The 20909-nt window shown below is 32.8% G+C and overlaps 1 protein-coding gene across 20 annotated transcripts; it reads left to right on the top strand.

Annotated features, from left to right (window-relative positions):
- The first annotated feature begins 1568 nt into the window (after positions 1-1568).
- Positions 1569-19640, top strand: LOC11445930 (uncharacterized). Of its 20 annotated transcripts, none has more exons than XR_005645799.1 (8): positions 1569-2048; positions 6120-6197; positions 6271-7093; positions 7525-7619; positions 7763-7825; positions 10622-10916; positions 13299-13361; positions 13446-14058. XR_005645799.1 is itself a non-coding variant. In XM_024781688.2 (7 exons), exons 5-7 carry the CDS (start codon positions 10834-10836, stop codon positions 13828-13830), a joined length of 531 nt encoding a protein of 176 aa, XP_024637456.1. In that variant the 5' UTR covers positions 1570-2048; positions 6120-6197; positions 6271-6575; positions 7763-7825; positions 10622-10833; the 3' UTR covers positions 13831-14058. The 20 variants fall into 20 exon arrangements, 6 of the variants coding, with proteins under 6 accessions (XP_024637456.1, XP_024637457.1, XP_024637460.1 ...); XR_005645798.1 differs by lacking the exon at positions 7525-7619 and having other exon boundaries at positions 1570-2048; positions 6271-6575; positions 6837-7093; XR_005645800.1 differs by lacking the exon at positions 7525-7619 and having other exon boundaries at positions 1571-2048; positions 6271-6352; positions 6837-7093.
- Positions 19641-20909: the final 1269 nt, after the last annotated feature.

Raw genomic sequence — 20909 nt, 5'->3', positions numbered from 1 at the left:
TAAAGAAATAATTATATTATTATTATTATTATTTATTAAAAAACACGTCGTTATATATATATATATATATATATATATATATATATATATATATATATATATGTGTGTGTGTGCGCGCGCGCGCGCGCGCATGTGTATGTAAAATAACATTTATTAAATTATATTTTTAGAGGTTAAATAAACTACTACTATTTTTTTATTATTTGATAAAGAAATAATAATAATAATAATAATTATTATTTTTTTAAAGAAATTATTTATTTTTATTTTTATTATGTTACACTAATTTTGCAATAAAAAAAGTCTATACCCATTGAGAATTGCTGTTCCCACATTTGGTTTGGCTATGCCACACGAGTAAATTACTCAAATGCCCCTCGGCAGTTAACTGCCGAATTATGAAACCGGCTGCAGTTAACTGCCGAGGAAAACTTCGGCAGTAAACTACCGAGGAAAACTGAAAACTTCGGCAGTTAACTGCCGAGGAAACCTCAAATCTGTTTTTTTTTTTTTTTTTTTTTTTATTCTTTGAGAATATTCCGCGGTCTTTATCATTTTTGATTGATTTTTCTTAATAATTCGTTTTTAATTTTATTGATTTGCCTTCCTTATTTATTTTAATTGTATTACTCCTTTAAATCTTTTTTTTTTTGTTATAACTGCTTTGATCTTCAACAATAGTGAATATTTTATTTCTAAAGAACTTTCACGGAATTTTCTTCTTTTATTTCCTTTTTACGGAAATATTCACAATTATTTTAATTGTATTACTCATTTGATCTTTTTTTTTTTTTGCCTATTTTATTTCCAAAGAACTTTCACGAAATTTTCTTCTTTTATTTCCTTTTTCTTTGTTTTAGGCTTAACATTTAAGTCCTCAAAAAACATTTCAATAAGTGTAAAAATTAAGTATTTGAATATTGTTTTGCAAATTACTTAAATAAAAAAAAATCTTTATACACAATTATTTTAATGTAGAAAATATAACAACATATTATACCTTAAAAAAATCGTTGTGCACAATTATTTTAACGATTTTTTTATTTTTATTTGTATTTAAGTAATGTGCAAAACAATATTCAAATGCTTAATTTTTACACTGATTTAAATGTTATTCTTATTAAGATATATACACATAAGTATAATACTGCAATTGTTTAAAACGTACCAAAATAATGATTGAAACATTCAAAATCAATAAATATTATTAAAGACAATTTATGGTTTTTGTCAAAAAAAAAAAAGGTTTGTTATTAATGACAATTTATGAATTTTGTCAAAAAAAAAAAAAAAAAAAAGGTTTGAGGTTTCCTCGGCAGTTAACTGCCGAAGTTTCAGTTTTCCTCGGTAGTTTACTGCCGAAGTTTTCCTCGGCAGTTAACTGCAGCCGTATTTCTAAAACTTCGACAGTTAACTGCCGAGGGATATTTGAGTAATTTACTCGTGTGATACAGCCAAAGTAAAAGTGAGAACAGCAATTCTCATACCCCTCTACCCCTTTCTATCTCGTACAAACCTAGAGTATATTTTTATAATTTTCTTTTTATTTTATTTTTTGTCATTTAACTTTATTCCACACACATCATATTTATTTCAAAGTTAATTTTCTCTCTCTTCACCAAAGAAATCTAGAAAACTCTCTCATTCTCAAACAAACCCTAGCCGCCGCCTCCTCCTCCTCCCTCCTTCAGTGTGTCTCCGGCGGTCGTTACATTGCTCCACCATCTTCATCCTCTCCTTTTCATCTGTAATTATACTCTATCAAATTTATTTCAACTCAAAGATGATTTTAAATTTCCCTACGACCATCTTTTCGGCTAGATCTTGACATCCACGCACAAGCTTTTGAAAATCCATCACCATAAAAAGAGTCCCCTCCATCTTCTCTACAAAACCCATTTAAAAAAAATCAGGAACGGACAACCTTCGCCGGTGACCACCACGCCGGAGCTTGCAACCACCGCGCCGGGAAAGAGCTTACGTGGTTTCCAGATCTGAGTCAGAATTTTTACACAAACACTTAAACCTGGGCTGTTGTCTTCATCAAGGTCAAGTTCTTTACATATTTTGTTTCCATTACATGCAACAACAACAATACAAATATGAAATTGGATGTGATTTTGTTTTATTTCTAGAGATGTAAAAATTTCTTTTGTAGATGAATCTTTTTTAGTTCTGATGCTACTGATAAAAAAGTGTGTTTTTTTTTTTTTTTTTTTTTTATGCTACAGATTGATAACAAAAATCTTTTTTCAATGAATCTTTGATAGAACAGCTTTTTTTTTTTCTTCAGAATTTAGGATTTTTTTTTACAGAAGAATAAAAATTTTATTTGTAAATCAAAAGAATTTTTCTTTTTCACTTTCTGTTATTACTTGTTATGATTTAACAAAAATTTCACTTACATTTTCTTGTAATGTGACTCAAATAATATTCATTTCTTTCTAAAAACATTCACTTTATGCTATTACTTTACTTGTTGTGGTTTAACTAAAAACATAGTTTTTTTTTTTTATTTACAAAGCCGAAATTGTTATGCATAAAAAAATAAAACCAAACTGATACTAAACCATATTCTCAATTGCTCATCCCTCTATCTCTTATTTATGGGCTCTTTTTTTTTTTGTTTTTTTTTTTCCTTCCCTTATTGCTCGTATGTGATCTGGAATCTTCCTGCCAATGAAAGGATAAACATTAGATCAGCTGACAAGTTTGCAAGACAAACAATTTTCTAATGAATATATTTTGTATATTTGCTTTTTTGTTGTTGATATAATTGTAAAATTGTGTTAGGACTGTTTTTGGATATGTATTCTTTCTTTTACTTCTCATCTTTATACATTTTCTTGTTTTGCCTCATATGTGATGTTGAAGATTCTATAGTTTGTTAAATGTCATATGAAGCTCAACAATAAAATGAAGATGAAAAATTAAAGAAATAATGAGTTTAATGATCATTTTCATGGTTTTGTAAAGATGAAAAGAAATTATTTTACCTGTCTGTGTTCTTCGTTTTAAAAAGAATTTCCTGCAATGAGAGAAGAAAATGAAGCTAAAGAAATGAAAAGAAGAAAAAATGTAGATAAGAATAAGTCAGAAAAAAGAGGAAAGGAAAATGAAAGAAAGATGAGAGAATATGAGTATTGAAGGATAAATATAAAGTCTGTTTGAATTTTGAAATTGAGAATTTGGCTCCATTGATTGGATTCCGTGTCAACCAAAATCTGGCTTATAGTTGGCATGTAATGGAACTGACTTTTTGAAGAGCAAAATAAATCAAACTATAAGCTTTTTATAGTTAAATGACATCATAGTAGTTAAGTGAGGTCATTTAGTTAGAAAAAGTAATTTTAAGACAAAATTTACCCTTAAAAGTGACATGTGGCAGCCAATCATTGATGGGCAAAAATAAGTTTTCCACAACATCTTCCCTTCTTATATTAAGAGAGATGTATATGTACCTATTACCTATATGATTTTTCAAACAATCATTTTAGTCCCCAAATTATCATTCCATCACCAATTTAATCCCTAAATTATTTACATAGGCTAAAGGATTTCTAATATATGAAAAAAAATACATTAATTTAGTTTCTAAACTATTATGAAAAACAATCAATTTTGTTAATTGAGAAACTAAATAGTTCGATGGAAAAATAATTTAAGAATGTTTAAGTTGGTTTTAATAGTTTAGAGAAAAAAAATAGTTTAGAGATTAAACTGGTGATAATGTGATAGTTTAGAGATTAAATTGATCGTTTATTCTTTCTTTTTTGACAAGAAATGTTGTTTTCAACTTAATTTTAGTTTTCTTCCTTAAAAAAAACTTAATTTTAGTTTTCTTGTAAAAAAATATTTAATTTAATTATTTTTTGGGAAGAAGTTAATTTTAGTTTTATTGTAAAAAAAGTATAATTATATATTTAAAGCAAAGTATACACTATAGTACTCTTTTATTTTCAAATAAGGGTTAAATATAAGTTTTATCTTTGTTTTGCCAAAATAATTTCTTTTTTGTCTTTATAAAATGAGTGACTTTGAACTTTGTATCTGGAAAATGTTTTTCTTTGACCCCTAAAATGAAGACTAAAGACTAACATCGGTTTCTTTTTTTAAAGTGCCAAAAAAATGATATATTAAAGACATAAGTTATTTCATATTTTAGAGGGATAAAAATCAACTTACAATTTATTTGTAAAAAATGTTAAAATTATTAGGTCAGACGATGATCATTCTCTAACAATGAATGTAAAAGTCAACTCTGTAAAAAAATGTTCATTGATATTTGATATTCATGCATCCTGTTTAGTTTTAAATATATCTACGATTTTTTTTTTATAGATAAAAACTAGACAATAGAGGATAAAAAAAAATGTGTTTTACCTTATGTTATTTACAATTTCAATAGAGGACGACTTTTTAAAAGAAAATTGCATTTTTTTATTAGGTCTCTTTCTATAATATTAGACTACGATTTCCAATTCTCGTAAGCTTAACTCAGTTGGTAGGGACAATGCATAATATATGTAAGATCCGGGGTTCAAACCTCAACCACCATAAAAAGATTCGGATTTCCAACTTGATTTAGTCAACTCTAACTACAATAGAAAATTGTGTGAACTGTGTTGTTTATTTACAGAAGCAAATCATATGCCTACTCAATCATTTTTAGAGGCAAAATAATACTTAAATATTTTTTTATTTTTTTGACAAAAGTCCTTGAATACTTTTCTAGTGGATAAAGGTACAATTATAAAAATCGCTATCACGCGGATATGGATTTGAGTACATGCTGCATTGTGCAAATATGTCAATTCTAGAGTGCCAGATCCTTGAGTGTGAAGGCTAATGATTGAAATTTACAATACTTTGTCCTCTAGAAGGCAAAACGCTTCATTAGACAAAACCTAAACTTGGGTTTACAATTTAGAACTCGGTAGCTTCCAAGAATGAGTGCTACGATACTTTTCTTAATTGTCTGTCAAAGGATTGTGTGAGGTTTGTGTTTGTGCATTAGTTCTGTATCGTTCTAATTTTATTATTTCTCTAAAGGCGGTAGGGAATGCCTAGGATTTTCACAATGATATTTCTCATTCATTCCATGGTCCCCGTGAGCTTAGCTCAGTTGGTCCCCGTGAGCAATGCCTCCGAGATTCCGATCTGAGAATTTTCAGTTTATGTTTCCTTCTAACTCCGTGTGGGTCACATCCAACACCTGGGATCGACTAAACATGTTTCGATTCCAAAGTTAGACACGTTTCAATCATTGGAGAGTTGTCCTTCGTAGTTGACTAGGCTTCCCAAGGAATTTTCATTTATTTTTTGAATAAATGTAATGAATTGAATATTAACTAAAAAAACTTAATTTCACTTTAATTATTTTTTAGCTGAATCATATTACTCAATTTCACTTCCCCTCTTATGGTAAAATAATCAAATTTCATATCCTTCTCAATTCTTGTAAGATTTGCTTTATATAATCAAATCCGGACACACAAATCGATGATAAAATTTTTAAAAAATAATAATTCGATCACATCACTTAATATAGTCTCCTATTTAAATTTTATCATTGATGTATCATATCCCTCCCAATTCATGTAAGATTTGCTTTATATAATCAAATCCGGACCTAGACAACGATGATAAAATTTAAAAAAAATAATAATTTAGTGACATCACTTAATATTGTCTCATTTTTAAATTTTATTATTGATGTATGTGTGTTCATATAAATTTTATTTAGACTTGTATCTATATAAAGATTTGCTTGATAAAGAAACCTAATTCAAAACATGGAATAGTAAATAAATAAACTAAAAACCTATCTAATTAACAATTGTTATCTCAGTAAAGTTGGTTGTGTGTAAGCATTCATGCGTTCTATGGCGTCGGTTCGATCCTGCCAAAGCAAAAGTTTGTTTTTTTTTTAATCTCATCTTCTTCGCCCGTAAAAACTCAAACGGGTTTTTTGACCCGTGAATCGACCCGGTCAGATCTCCCTCGGTACACAATGAAATTTAACGATTTTTATGCAGTTTTGATCGGAATTGAATAGCACAAAGAAGCACAAGCTTATTTTTCAAATTCACAAGCTAATCACATGTTTTATTTTTTAGGGTTCTTTAAAAATAACAGTTCTGTAGAAACCTCGGATTGCACGTGGAGCGTGCAAAAATGTCAGCCTAGCAGCTTTGGTAATTGTTGTACTTAAACAGTCATTTTCATACATAATTATTCGCTTTGATGTGATACATTATTCTTTTGCAGCAACCAAAGGAATGCATGTATGTTCACAGTTTAATGATTCCCATGCCTAATTTGCAACAATGAAGTATCTTGAGGAAAGGAGGTGAGAATGAGGGCAAGATAGCAGTCTGTGTGTGCATATGATTTCTGGGTTGTAAAATGGGGAAGAAACTTAAGAGAGAGAAATAGAAGACAAGATAAGCAAGTGATAGAGATGAGAGAAAATCATATAGAGAAAGTGTGTGGTCTATTTTGATTGAGTGTGGAGAGGTGTATGTGCTCTCTTGCTGAGGTGGAGTAGATCAATCCATTATTTTAATCCTAAGGTAGAAAAAAAGCATCTTTTGCTCCCTCATGTCATGAGGGACCTATTGGCTCCCTCATGTTAGACTTCACCTTATGTTATCATCTAAATATATGATGCAGTGCTCGTGAACACAGGAATCCAAAACCACTAAAACATGCCAAGTGTCTCGTGAACTTCTTCGCTGTCCTTTTCTTCGCGAGACATAGCATTATTGATCTTATAAATTGTGAACCATAACATAATTATACTTGCGGTAAATTCTTTATTCAAAGCTTTTCAGATATGCACTCTCTCTCTTGCGAAACACTCTCAGTTCCGATCTCAGTCTCAATCTTACGCTCACCGCGCCGATCTCCACCACTATCGCCGTCGATTACTCTGATAACCACCGCCATAGTCGAGAACATCGAAGTTCTCGCTGATGCTCAATTCGGCGAGTTCGTCGACACCTTATACTTCATTGTCCACCGATGGAATCTGATTCACGGAATTTGTTCTATCTCCAATACAAGCAATTTTCGGATCTATATTTCTTTGGTAAGAATCCTCTAGGTTACTTTCACATCAATTTCATCTTCTAGGTCACTTTCTTTGAATCCTTCACTTGTAACCTAGCTTCTAGTACAATTGATTTGAATTATGATCAATTTCTTTGAATTGAGGTGAAACTGTGTTTGTGTAAAGAAATATTCACTGAAATCCATGAATTATGACTTTAGTTTCTAGTTCAATTCATTCCTTTGAAACCTGGAAACTTGTCTGGGTGTTATTCAACGTTGAAATTCCCTTCAGAGCATGTGTGAATTGTCGTTATGTTGCATCAAACTTTAGAGAACTGCTGACTTAGGGTCTCTTTAGATAAGCAGCTTATTTGGAACTTATAGCACAAACACTTCTCATGATAAGAGCTTCTGTAGTAAGTTAATTTTATAGCAAATGATGATAGTTGTTACAATTATTTTTCATAGTTTTTTTTAGCTTTTGGAAATTTAATGAAGAATGGTGTACTTCAATTTCTGTCCGAAACTGCCAATATTACAAGATAATTTCATATTTATCTAATGTAAGTTTCAAAGCTGATTGTGGTAATCAATACTTAGATTTTATTAGATACTTGAATACTGAGTCCAGAGGATTGTTGTATTTTGAAGGTTCAGAAGGTCAATACTCACTGATGCACGGTTGTATACTTTGTGAATTTTGCAGATCACGCTGGTGGACAATTTGGTGGCATCAGTAGTGGCTACTCTGTTTCAAGAGGTTACCATGGTATTGGTTTTTCTGTTGTTAATGCCTTATATGAAGTACGTCTACCTTAGCAATTATCTTTCTTTCAAAAGATTAATCTTTTAAAAAAATTGTGCGTTCTTTTTTATTAGGGGTCTATTTTTAAAAGGTTAATCTTTTAAAAAAATTGTGCGTTTTTTTATGGGAAATGCTAACCATTGCCCTGAGAGAGTTAAGAAGTTTAAAAAGGAAGTTTTATCTCGGAAATGATGCATTCAAGACATTGAAAGTTTAAAAAGTAACATTTTCTACATAAAATTTATAAATTATTTTTATTTTTAAATTCTTAACCATTGCCCTGAGGGCATTGGTTAGCAAGACCCTTTTTTTATTAGGGGTCTATTTTTACTACGAGAGTCGAGCCTCCAGTTTGATAGGGACGGCCCTGATCGTAACGTTTTTGTTGTCCACGTATTTTTTTGGTAATTTAAACAAGTGGTTGCCATGTCAAGTATGGTTTAGTCCGTATGTTCATTTGAAGATGTTAAATTTAGTTTCAAATTTTGTGTCCTTGTTTATCATGGGGGAAATTTTTTTTGGTTACAAAGCTAAATAAAGCAAAACAAAACAGAAAAAACAGGAAAAAAAAAAAAGAGAATCAAGCTCTTAGGAAGCAAGTTCCCATAGCATCAATTTTAAGCTTGTCAATGAGATCATGAGGAGGGGACTCATGCTCCAAGAAAGCTACATTTGACGAAGCTCCAAGCTTGGCCATGAAATTGGCGCAGTGATTTCCTTCTCTTAGAGTGTGAAGGATGTTGTAGTTATGAGCAACTATTAAATCCTTGATATCTTGAATTAACACCGCATGGGCATGGAATTTAGAGACCTCCCCTGAAATAAGATTAACTGACAGTTGAGAGTCTGAGAAACAGACTAGGTTCTCAATTCCCATGTTTATTGCTAGACGAAATGTAATATCCCCTCCATGAAAAAATAAAATTAAAATTAAGACCAAGGACAAAAAGGACATTTCCACCAAATGGGGACAAATTTTATGAAAATTTTCTACAAGTTTCCACATTCTTCTCCCTCAAAAAAAAAAAAAAAAAATCTGAATTCCTCCCACTCTCCTTTCTTCTCTCACGGTTCTATCTCCCTCCTCACCATAATCTTCAAATCCTTACCAATCAATGGTTAAACCCACATGCAGAGTCAATTTCACTTTCCTCATGTAAGATTGAGCTATAATGAAACTTCAAAAATCACCTTATCTTCTTTTCCTCCCCAAAACCGATCCTTACCATCAATCCACCGGTTGGGGTTTTGTTTGAATTCAAGCTTAAGTACATATATGTTGGAATGGAACTGATTATGACTTAATATGGTAAATTAGAAGCAAGAAGTGGAGGAAATAATCAAGATTGGAGCCAGGGCCGGCCCTAGGCATAGGCCGCGAGTGCGACGGCCTAGGGCCCATGCCGGTAGGGGGCCTTAAAAAAGTTTTTATTAGTAGGGGTGTATATAGTAAGAATTGGTATTTTGGGGCTTTATATAGTAAAATATACCAACAGGCCCGAAACATTAACAAAAAGTTGGGCTGCAATCTGTTATTATTTTGGCCTTTTTGATGCAATTCGTTATATATACACCATATAAAACAAGTATTTCTATATTCACCCTCCCAAAAAAAATTGGCCCTTTGTTTCTAATAATGTGCCAATAACATTTTTATATTTTTTGGGGCCCTTTGTTCCTAATAATGTATCTTACTAATATTAAAAATATATGTGATATTTATTATCCAGAAAATTGGGAGAATCTTCATAACAAAACAAATAATATTTTAGTAGAAAATGGGCCTACTAGAAAAATTAATCTTAATCTTGCCTTTAAAGTATCCAAAATAAATTAATTATATCAATATAGTAATAAAAACTTGGTACTTGTAGCATATAAAAAGAAGAGTGATTTATTTGTAGTATACAATTACAAATGAGTTATTGTATCTTAGATTACTCTAAAATTTCTAACAGTGATTTTTTTTTTATCAAGTATTATTGTTGTTATGAGTTTAACATTGGAGAATTTTGTATCCAAATGTCTAAAATTTAATTAATGACGTGTTGATATATATACCTTTATTTTTTTGGTTTTACTATCATTAGATGTCAAAAATTCAGTGTCTACTATTTAAGTGCTAAAATTTCAGTTTATTTCGCAGAAGCAATTGTTCTCTAATCCTATGGTATGTTGTTTAGTTTTGGTTTCTATGGAGTATTTGATTTATTTGAAGATGTTGCCTAGAAAACCTTTTATCTTATAGTGAAAAGCGAAGAAAAAAAATTAAGTGTTAGTAAAATCATAACAAAAAACTAAAAAAGTTTATGATATATTATGTAAGGGCCCATTTTTTCAAACTATGCCTAAGGCCCTTAAAACGCTAGGAACGGCCCTGATTGGAGCTTGGGTTTTAAGCTTGTGATTTTGTGTTTTGCTTGGAGATTTGCAAGGTAATAAAAAAATAAGTTGTTTTAAGAATGTTAACTTATAGCTTAATGATGTTTATATTGGTGCTGGAACTGATGTGAGGGTTAAGCCATTTATGGCTTTGTTTCATGGAATTGAGTCAAAATTCGTATAGAATATATCTGGTATTTTCGTCACTGTGTTGTCTGTGTAACCTGAAATTGAGTAATTGTTGAAGTTTTGGATTGTACACTCAATTCCCTTCAATTCGGATATAAGTTTCATGTAATTCGGAATAGGAATGAATTCGGAAAACATGTTTGAAGTTTGGTAATTTCTGCTGAATTCTGGTTACGGATTTTGGAACAGGGCTCTACCGAAACAGCAAGAACTCTCTTACTGTGATTCGGATTCAAGCGGTTGTTGTGGCTACGGATAGCTAATGCAATTCCCGGTATTTTGACGTCAGTTTTGCTAAGTTCGGTTAAGAATTGAGGTCTGGAGACAACGTTGAAGTAAGGGACCTGATGTAGGATTTCAGCAGAATCGGGGTTCACATGTGACAACTCGCCGAAGTAAGCATGAAGCGTCGTCTAGCGAGGAGGTGCAGAAATGGAGTCGGAGTTCAGACGGAACTATGTACAAGCTCCGGACAATGTTTGAGGTGAGTTCCTTTAGCTTAGAACCCACCTTTGGAGATCGATTATGATTATGCTAGATTATTGAGATAACATGAATAATTAGACCATTTTTATGATTACTCGCCTTTTGTGCAAGCATGACTATTATGCCATATGAATGGTACATTTGAAGTAGAATAAATATAAGATAGTTAGAATGATTATTTCTTGATTAGGCACCCTTACTTGTTTATTCTAAAATCCCTTTTATGTTAATAAGTATAAGTATGTTATGTTCGTTTAAATGTTGGAGGGAAATTAACAACGCAATTGATATGTATATATACTAATAGAAATGATTTGAAAGAAAATTTGAAATGCAGCCTATGAGTAATATGCTCACAGTGAATTATAGAAAATCGCAGAAAAATGGAAATGAGTAGAAAAATTGAAATGAGTAACATGCTCATAGAAAAAGAAAAAGAAAGAAAATTGAGAAAATCTCTGTTTGCTACAACGAAGAGATAATGTAGCCTACGAGGTACGGCTCATAGTAACAAATGTGAAACTCCGTTTGCTACAACGAAGAGATAATGTAGCCTATGAGGTACGGCTCATAGTAACAAAATGAAATAATTACCGTTTGCCACAACGAAGGGATAATGTGGTATATACGCACATATTGAAATGTATAATTAATGATATGAAATTTTAAGTCAAGAATTATTAGGTTAATATTTGAAAGAAAGAAAAATATAAGATTTTCAATTATTAGGTTAATATTGAAGGTGAGAAAAACACAAGAAGGGGGTGTTGAATTGTGTTTTCTTTTTCTCTTAACTTTGAAACAACTCAAACAAAAACAATTTGAAAAACTGCTTCTGAAGAAATGATCAAAGATTAAATGCAGCGGATAAAAACAGAGAGAGAAAGAAAGAGACACAAACAATTTATACAGGTTCCTTCCACAAATCGGAAGTCAGTCCTGTCCCCCTTGCACTTCCAAGGAGAGTTCACTAATGGAATGAAGAAACTCGATTGCCTGTAACATAACCCTGAATGCCCAGTGAATTGCTTGGACCAGCATCAGATGAAAGAGGTGAATAAATGGAAGGATCCATGAAAAGTTGTTCTTTTCCTAAAAAAAAATCAAATTTCCTTGATCCACTGAACCATAGAGACCAGGCATCTGATGAGAGTTTGTTACACTTCGCTCGTATTCCTTGTGTGCCGATACAGCCATTCCAAAATTGCTGATGCTACCATTGTATGCTATCGCCAAGTTCATCAGAGTTTGAGTGAACGATGTTTGATACTCTTTAGCAGTTGGGTTGTATCCTCCCGAAGTTGTTTGATGGGACTGGCATGCTGTGAAACAAATACCTAATTCTCTTCTGGACGGCGGCGGAAGATCCAAGAGGGACGTGGGGTCAGCTATGAGGCGATCTTCTGTTCCACTAGGACTTTCAGTAAGAGATTTAATATCACAACTGATCCCATATAATTCGTTCGCCGAATCAAGGATACCACCAGACATACAAGTATCGCTTATCATAGTGAAGTAAACACCATTTGGTATGCGTTCTACAATATGACGGAGTGTAAATGCCTATGTATCAAGCTATGGTAAGTCTGATACTTAGGCATTTACACTCCGTCATATTGCGGAACGCATACCAAATAGTGTTTACTTCAGTATGATAAGCGATACTTGTATGTCTGGTGGTATCCTTGATTTGGCGAACGAATTATATGGGATCAGTTGTGATATTAAATCTCTTACTGAAAGTCCTAGTGGAACAGAAGTTCGCCTCATAGCTGACCCCACGTCCCTCTTGGATCTTCCGCCGCCGTCCGGAAGAGAATTAGGTATTTGTTTCACAGCATGCCAGTCCCATCAAACAACTTTGGGAGGATACAACCCAACTGCTAAAGAGTATCAAACATCGTTCACTCAAAACTCTGATGAACTTGGCGATAGCATACAATGGTAGCATCAGCAATTTTGGAATGGCTGTATCGGCACACAAGGAATACAAGCGAAGTGTAACAAACTCTCATCAGATGCCTGGTCTCTATGGTTCAGTGGATCAAGGAAATTTGATTTTTTTCGGAAAAGAACAACTTTTCATGGATCCTTCCATTTATTCACCTCTTTCATCTGATGCTGGTCCAAGCAATTCACTGGGCATTCAGGGTTATGTTACTGGCAATCGAGTTTCTTCATTCCATCAAGGTAGTGACGGCTTAATAGGAATCCAATCTGCAAGAGATTCAGGCCGTGCATTTTCTGTGGGCCAATTGCAGGTGTGTTTGGATCGTTCTCCTTTTTGTAACATGCACTGCATTCTTATTCTTATTTTAATTCATTTTATTTTGGCTTCAGAATTTTGACATACTTTGTGATAATGTAATGTTCAATGTAGACCATACTGCCGCCTAACACAAATATCCCCGAGGCATATGCTCATGGCAATAGTGAAGAACAAGTAAGTTTTTACTGAAACAGGATGCTTAATTTGCTTAATTATTTGTTAAGTATCTGACTTACCATGGTTTTTCCCTCTGTTTAGGCATTTATACAGGATGCTTAAGTTGGGTCTTGCTATGTCTAATATTAATGGAGAGATGGTTGTCGAAACTCCAGCTAAAGGTTCGGTTACTACTTCTCTCGTATGTTTGAGATGTCCTTTGTCTTTGTTTGATCGTGATTTTGAAATGGATTTAGTTTGTTTACCTTTGAGTGGAATGAATGTGATTCTTGGTATGAACTGGTTAGAGTACAACCATGTTCTTATCAACTGTTTTAGCAATTCGGTGTCCTCCTCCTCTGCTGAAGAAGAAAGTGGAGTGGAGTTCTTGTCTACTAAGCAGCTGAAGCAACTAGAACGAGATGGAATTTTGATGTTTACCTTGATGGCATCCATGTCTATTGACATTGTTGTGTCGAATCGTTGAAGTTGTTGATAATAACAAACCATGGGATATTGATGAATATGCTGTCGCTTATGTTATGATGTTTATGATGTGATGATTTATGATATTATATGATGACGGTCATATTTTGAGTTATTAATGAATTCTTATAAGAAGAGTTAATTGATGAAGTTTAGGTTGTTAAATGCACATTTTTGTATTATATGCTTATTATTATTGAAATGTGAAATATCACCCTTTCTGTTTGAATGTTGTCTCGACCGTGGGTAACGTGCAGATAATCAGGAGTAACCGCTGAACTGAGTTGATTTCTTGTGTCGTCGTAGGAGTCGCTCTGATACGTAACGGGATGGAGATCTTACTTGTTTTCCATATGTTACGTACTTGCTATGATTTTTATGTTGAAGAACTATTTAGTTTGGATTTTAATAAGTTGTTAAGTTGAAGCCGTTTTGCCAACATGATGTTTTATTAAGATATTTTCCGCTGCATTGAGATTTAATTTGATATTATAAAACGATTTAAAATGAATAGTAATTTTACTATATTTACGTTTGAAAGAAGTGTAGCATTCAGTTTAAGGTGTTTTACTCTGATTGTTATGATAAATTTTCAATTTGGGAAAACAGGGTGTTACAATTGGTATCAGAGCAGGTTGGTCCGTCCGGCCAAGTAGTTGAGTCGAGTCGTGTCTTGTTGAGTAGCAGTTGTAATACTGTCTTATGTTGTCTTGATTGTCGTTCTGTTTCCTGATTAATAGCTATGTTTATTATGTGATCATGTTTGATTGATTAACCTTAATGTGGTTTGTATGTTTTGTTTGAAGTTTCTATTTTGTTATATATAGTTTAAGATATTTAAGCAATAATTAGATTCAATTTCTCTGGTGCTCTGTATTTTCGAGGACGAAAATTCTATAAGGGGGGAGAGTTGTAACACCCTCTTTAATTATTTATAGAATCCACTTTGATGATTTATGTGATTCTATGTGGTTAGGTGATGTGTTGATATTTTATTGATAGTGGAAATAGAGGAAATAAGTTAAAGTGGATTGAGGCTAGATATAAGGAGGAAACTAGGTTAGAAGAGTTTTTACGTGAAACTGCTTTTTGGAAGAAGAGAAGAACCACGAGGGAGAGAGACCGCCGATCATCAATACTAAGGTAAGGGTGGGAGTAACTTTCTCTAATTCTAAGTGTATGATTCTGAAATTGAAATTTAACTGGTGTAGGATTGATTTTAGAGAATTTGAAAACTAGGGTTAAAGTGAGAGATTGTTGATTAATCGGTGGAAAATGGTTAGATTGATGTAGAAACTGTGTACAGACTGTAACGTCCTCTTTGAATTATTTGATTTATTCGATTGTTTTAATAGGTTTAGAATATATTTATGATTATGTGATTTATTAAGTGGTTTATTTTAGTATTTATGTGATTTAAATGATTATGTGGTGTGTCGTTATTTTATTAAGTAGTGTTATTTTATTATTAAATATAATAAGTCTTGAAAATAGAAATAATATTGAGATGTGGGGCTGTTTTAGAATTTAGAAGAGTTTAGTGGAAATATAGGAGATAAGAGAATAGAGACGTATTAGTAAAACTGAGGTTTAAGTAAGTAAGTTGAGTAGTGTATTAATTAAATAAATAGAATGAGGTGTAAATAGTAGAGCCGAATAGTTATAATAGAATTAGTAACGAATCTGAGGGTGTGAAGATATATTTGTTATTTGGTGTGAAGATATATTTGCTATAGAAATATATTTGTTATAGAAATATATGTGTTATTTGGTGTAAAAATATACTTTTTATTTGCTATAGAAATATATTTGATATTTATTATGGAAGTAATTTATATATATTAGAATAGAATATTGAGACTTGGAGGGAAGATTTAAAAATAAGAGAAAATAAGTAGGTTAAAGATTTATGTAAAAAGGGAGAGTTAGAATTAGAAAAGAAGGATTTCGTGAAACCCGTTTTTGGAGAAAAAGGGAGAAAGTGAGAAGTAAGAGAAGAGAAGAGAAGAGAAGAACCAATAGAAGAGGCTGCCAATCGACTAACCTAAGGTAAGGGTGGGACTAACTTTCTTTAATTCTAAGTGTATGATTCTGATTCATGGTTTTAACTTGTTCTAGGTTGTAGTTTTGAGAATTTGAGAATTAAGGTTTAAGAATTGTAATAGGTTGTTAATAGATTTGAGAACCTTTTGAATTTGCATACAGTAGGTTGATGAATAATTGGTGTTCTAATGATAGGTTAATCATAGGGTAATGATTAGGGTCAAGTTTGGAAAGTATTGGATCGAAAACGAAGTCGAAAAGATTTCCCCAAGGCGAAATCGCAGCTGAACTGCGATTTTGCTGTCAGTGTGCAAAACGCGTTTTTATTGTCTCAGTTTGACAAGTTTAAGGTCTGAACTGGGTTTAGGAGTCTTCACGAAAGTTGTAGGTATGGATGTTAGCTTTCTAATGCCGTTGGTTTGACGTCAAAAGGATTTATAGAACTTGAGTTATGGTCAAATTATTGAACGTAGGTCACAGTGAATCTTTAGGAATTTCAGCACAACTTTTCCCGAATTTGAAATAAAAACTGGTATTGATTGGTACAGAATTGGTCTTAGGTGTTAACATGAAAGTTGTAGATAAGTGTGTTAGCTTTCCAGTGGCTTTGGTGTGACTTGAAAATGATTCTTGGTTTTTGAGTTATGATGAAAATACGCCAAGGAGGTCTTAGCGAAATTGTCCAGTTACAACATACCCTGTTTTAGGTTCTTGCGATCTTTTGTCGCACGTGATGTTATGAGTCGACCTTGAGGTAGGAATGAAGTTATTATTGATTATAATGAGGTTCAGAGAGTATGTATAAGATGATTAACGTTGTTTTAAGTTGATGATTAAATGTGAAAATATTTATATATTGTGAATGATGCTAAATGACTGTTGTAATGGTTGATGTTGACTTGCTGCATATTATTTAATGGTGCTGTCTTGCTGTTGTGATGTATTAATATCATTAAGATGCTAATATTGGTCTAAGTTGCTTAAGTTGTAAGATGTTGATCCAAATTATTGGAGTCATACGAGGTGTCTAAGTTGTTAAGTCGTAAGATGTTGAGTCTATTGCATACTCATTTAAGTTGAGGGCTTGATGCCCTATAATGTATATTTATACATATTATGTTGAGGGCTTGATGCCCTGTAAGTTGAGGGCTTGATGCCATGTGAGTCTATTTACGTTTATATGTTGAGGGCTTGATGCCCTGGTTGGTATCACATGCATGACTAAGAAGTTGAAGTTGCATATGTTGAGTTCAAGTTGTAGAAGTTGCATTGTCGTTGTCGTTAAGTTGTCAATGAGTTGTTAATAAAGATCTAAGTGAAGTATTAATATTTATTAATCGTGGTTGTTTATGTTATTATGAGATGATGATTATGTTGTGTTGTTTATATTATTATGAGATGATGATTATGTTGTGTTGTTTATGTTATTATGAGATGATGTCTATGTTAAATGCATTTGATAAATTATATGTTTATTATTATTGAATGTGAAATCTCACCCCTTCTGATGCCCACCATGGGTAACTTGCAGGTAACCAAGAATAGTTGATGTCGTGTGAGGTTTCTCTCTCGTGTGTCTTAGGTGCTCTGATACGTAACGGGATGGGATTTTGTTGCTTTCTATTCATTACGTATTATTTTATGAATTATCATGAACATGTTGGAATATCTATAAGAGATTTTATGTTGAGGCCTTGGCGCCAAAGATGTTTTAAAAGTTGTATAATTTCCGTTGCGAAGTATTACATATCATGTTGTTGAATTTTGAAGGATAAATAGTTATTTTATTCCGTTTGTGATTTTATGAAAAGAAGTGTGACATGTCGTTTATGTTATTTTTATGTGAAATTTTTAAGTTGGGAAAACGGGGTGTTACACAGACTCTAGATTATTCTTAGTATAGAGATTAGAGTCGTTTTTGGGGTTTGGGTCGATGAAAATTGGGATTTTCGCATGAGAAGTCGGTGTCTGAACGTTTAAGCAAGTAAGGGTTTACGTGAGGTTTGGGAAAACGATTTTTAGGATGGTTGAGACTTGAAATTTCTCTAGATTGTGATAGATCCAAGTGTCATGAGCGTGTAGGTGAAAACGGCATCAAAATCCGATTAACGGTTTGAATTCTACGCGCGAAATGGTGAAAATCGCACCTTTTGAAAAGCTGATTACTGGACCTGATGCTGTCAAAAATGTGTCACGATTTGGCAAGCGTGACACGATTTTGATGGCAGAATGGTCAGTGGTTCTGGACGTAAAAACGCGTCGCGATTTCTTAAAAACGTGACACGATTTCTGTGAACCAGATCCTTTATATTTCACTATTTTTCACCCCTTTCCGCTTTGAACTGGGTCTTGGTGTAAACATAAAAGTTGTAGATAATTGTGTTAGCTTTCCAGTGGCGTCGGTTTGACTTGAAAATGCTTTTTGGTTTTCGAGTTATGATGAAAATACTCCAACGAGGTCTTAGTGAAATTGCACAGTGATAGCATACCCTGTTTTAGGTTCTTGCGATCTTTTGTCGCACGTGATGTTATGAGTCGACTCTTGGGGTAGGATTATAATGAGGTTCAGAGAGTATGAATAAGATGATTAACGTTGTTGTTTTAAGTTGATGGTTAAATGTGAAAATATTTATATATTGTGAAAGATGCTAAATGACCGTTGTAATGGTTATATTGATGATTATTGTTGATGCTAACTTGTTGTTGTGACGTATTAATATCATTAAGGTGCTAATGTTGGTCTAAGTTGCTTAAGTTGTAAGATGTTGATCCAAACTATCGAGTCATATGAGATGTTTAAGTTGATGTTGATTATCATTTGATGATGTTATATCTTGAGACGTTTATGTGTTGCCTATGTTGCTGTTGTATATTGATCAAATTGCAGGTGTTGGTCTAAGTTGTAAGTTATCTTTCCAAAGTATTGGAATCTTACGTTATTATTCTTTAAGAGGTGGTGTACTCTTACATTGTTATATTATAAGAGGTGGTGTACTCTTACGTTGTCGTATTCTGAGAGGTGGTGTACTCTTACGTTATTGTATTGTGAGAGGTGATGTACTCTTACGTTGTCGTATGATAAGAGGTGGTGTACTCTTACGTTATCGTATTGTGAGAGGTGGTGTACTCTAACGTTGTCGTATGATAAGAGGTGGTGTACTCTCACGTAGCTGTGTTGTCAGGTTGACGTTGTTGTGTCGAATCGTTGAAGTTGTTGATAATAACAAACTATGGGATATTGATGAATATGTTGCCGCTTATGTTATGATGTTTATGATGTGATGATTTATGATGTTATATGATGACGGTCATGTTTTGATTATTATGTGCTATGTGATGATGTATACAATGCGATGAATATGAAGTTAATAATGATTAGAAATTCGTTGAGTTATTAATGAATTCTTATAAGAAGAGTTAATGTATTAATTGATGAAGTTTAGGTTGTTAAATGCACATTTTTGTATTATATGCTTATTATTATTGAAATGGGAAATCTCACCCCTTCTGTTTGAATGTTGCCTCGACTGTGGGTAACGTGCAGATAATCAGGAGTAACCGCTGAAGTGAGTTGATTTCTTGTGTCGTCGTAGGAGTCGCTCTGATACGTAACGGGATGGGGATCTTACTTGTTTTCCATATGTTACGTACTTGCTATGATTTTTATGTTGAAGAACTATTTAGTTTGGATTTTAATAAGTTGTTAAGTTGAAGCCGTTGTGCCAACATGATGTTTTATTAAGATATTTTCCGTTGCATTGAGATTTAATTTGGTATTATAAAACGATTGAAAATGAATAGTAATTTTACTATATTTACGTTTGAAAGAAGTGTAGCATTCCGTTTAAGGTGTTTTACTCTGATTGTTATGAGAAATTTTCATTTTGGGAAAACGGGGTGTTACATAATGCCTACAAAAAATTTGATAAAATTAAAGTGACCGGAATATCCATGGTCTCCGGTTCTGCAACGTTGACGCCAAAATCTTTGATTGAATAGTCGATCTTTCAATATGAATCAAATGAACACCGCATGAAGACAGAAAATCAAACAACACGCACAAGACTACGAACAACAAACCACCACACTTAGATGGTGAAATCACAAAGAAAAAAACTTAGATCCTTGTGAAAATCACTTATTTAGATTGAAATAGAGAGAAAAAGATGGCTCAGGGGGCAATTATGAAGAATCTTGATTTTACGAGGACGAAATCTAAATTTATTTTTTTACAGAGAGCAAAACCAAAAGTGCCCTATATTAGAGGGGGTAAAACACTATTAACCCTTCTTATTTTTGTATTAGACATTATTTAACTTCCTTTTGATTTTCTTTCAAGCATTTAGTACACAAATTTGTTTGTCTTTTCACGTGTACAGTTAGGTTCTCTAGCATTCAATTTGATTGTAACCGTTTCCCAACTAAATTATTCATATTTGAAACAAATATTTTGTTGAATTTGGTATTGGATAGCTACTTAGACAGTTAGACACTTAGACTTGTCATCTTGGACTTGATGTTATTCTAATTTCTAATCAACATTCTCGTGGTAGTTAGAATGGGAGAAATTCATAGCAAGCAACTCTCTAATCAACTCTCTAATTTGTTATTCCACTTGACAATAATTTCACCAAGGAATCCTTTCTTGCATCAGCCCTACTTTTCCATAATTGTCTATGATATCAAGAATCATGTCATAATGCAATTTAAAACCTCCTTTCTTAAAGGATTACCAACTGACTGAACTCTTAATATGACAAATTGCAGTAATCTAACCATTGTTTATACACTGTCAAAAAAACCAAAATTATGTATGCATGTTCTTTCCCACTCCAATAAACGAATAGCAAAATTAAATCTTTCAACAAAAAAAAGAGTAACAAAATTAAAGATAATGAGGTAAAGAAGGAAAGAATCGTTCTGTCATTGATCTGAACTGGATCGAGAAGTTGGCTCCGTGGAAGACGGTTGAGCAGTATTTCAAGTATGTTGATGGGGAAGTACCTGCAAACACTCCGACATCCATGTAAGTAAACG

Source organism: Medicago truncatula, chromosome 4 (assembly GCF_003473485.1).
Source record: "Medicago truncatula cultivar Jemalong A17 chromosome 4, MtrunA17r5.0-ANR, whole genome shotgun sequence".
Lineage (NCBI taxonomy): Eukaryota > Viridiplantae > Streptophyta > Magnoliopsida > Fabales > Fabaceae > Medicago > Medicago truncatula.
The sequence above is the reverse complement of the archived record's forward strand: the minus strand, read 5'-3'. Positions and strand labels throughout refer to the sequence as shown.

Excerpts from the sequence above, each read along its gene's own strand:
- LOC11445930 (XM_024781688.2), top strand. The coding sequence starts at position 10,834 with ATGAAGCGTCGTCTAGCGAGGAGGTGCAGAAATGGAGTCGGAGTTCAG. Across the intron at positions 10,917-13,298 it reads AGCTCCGGACAATGTTTGAG|ACCATACTGCCGCCTAACAC; the intron begins GTGAGTTCCTTT and ends TGTTCAATGTAG. Across the intron at positions 13,362-13,445 it reads ATGGCAATAGTGAAGAACAA|GCATTTATACAGGATGCTTA; the intron begins GTAAGTTTTTAC and ends CCCTCTGTTTAG.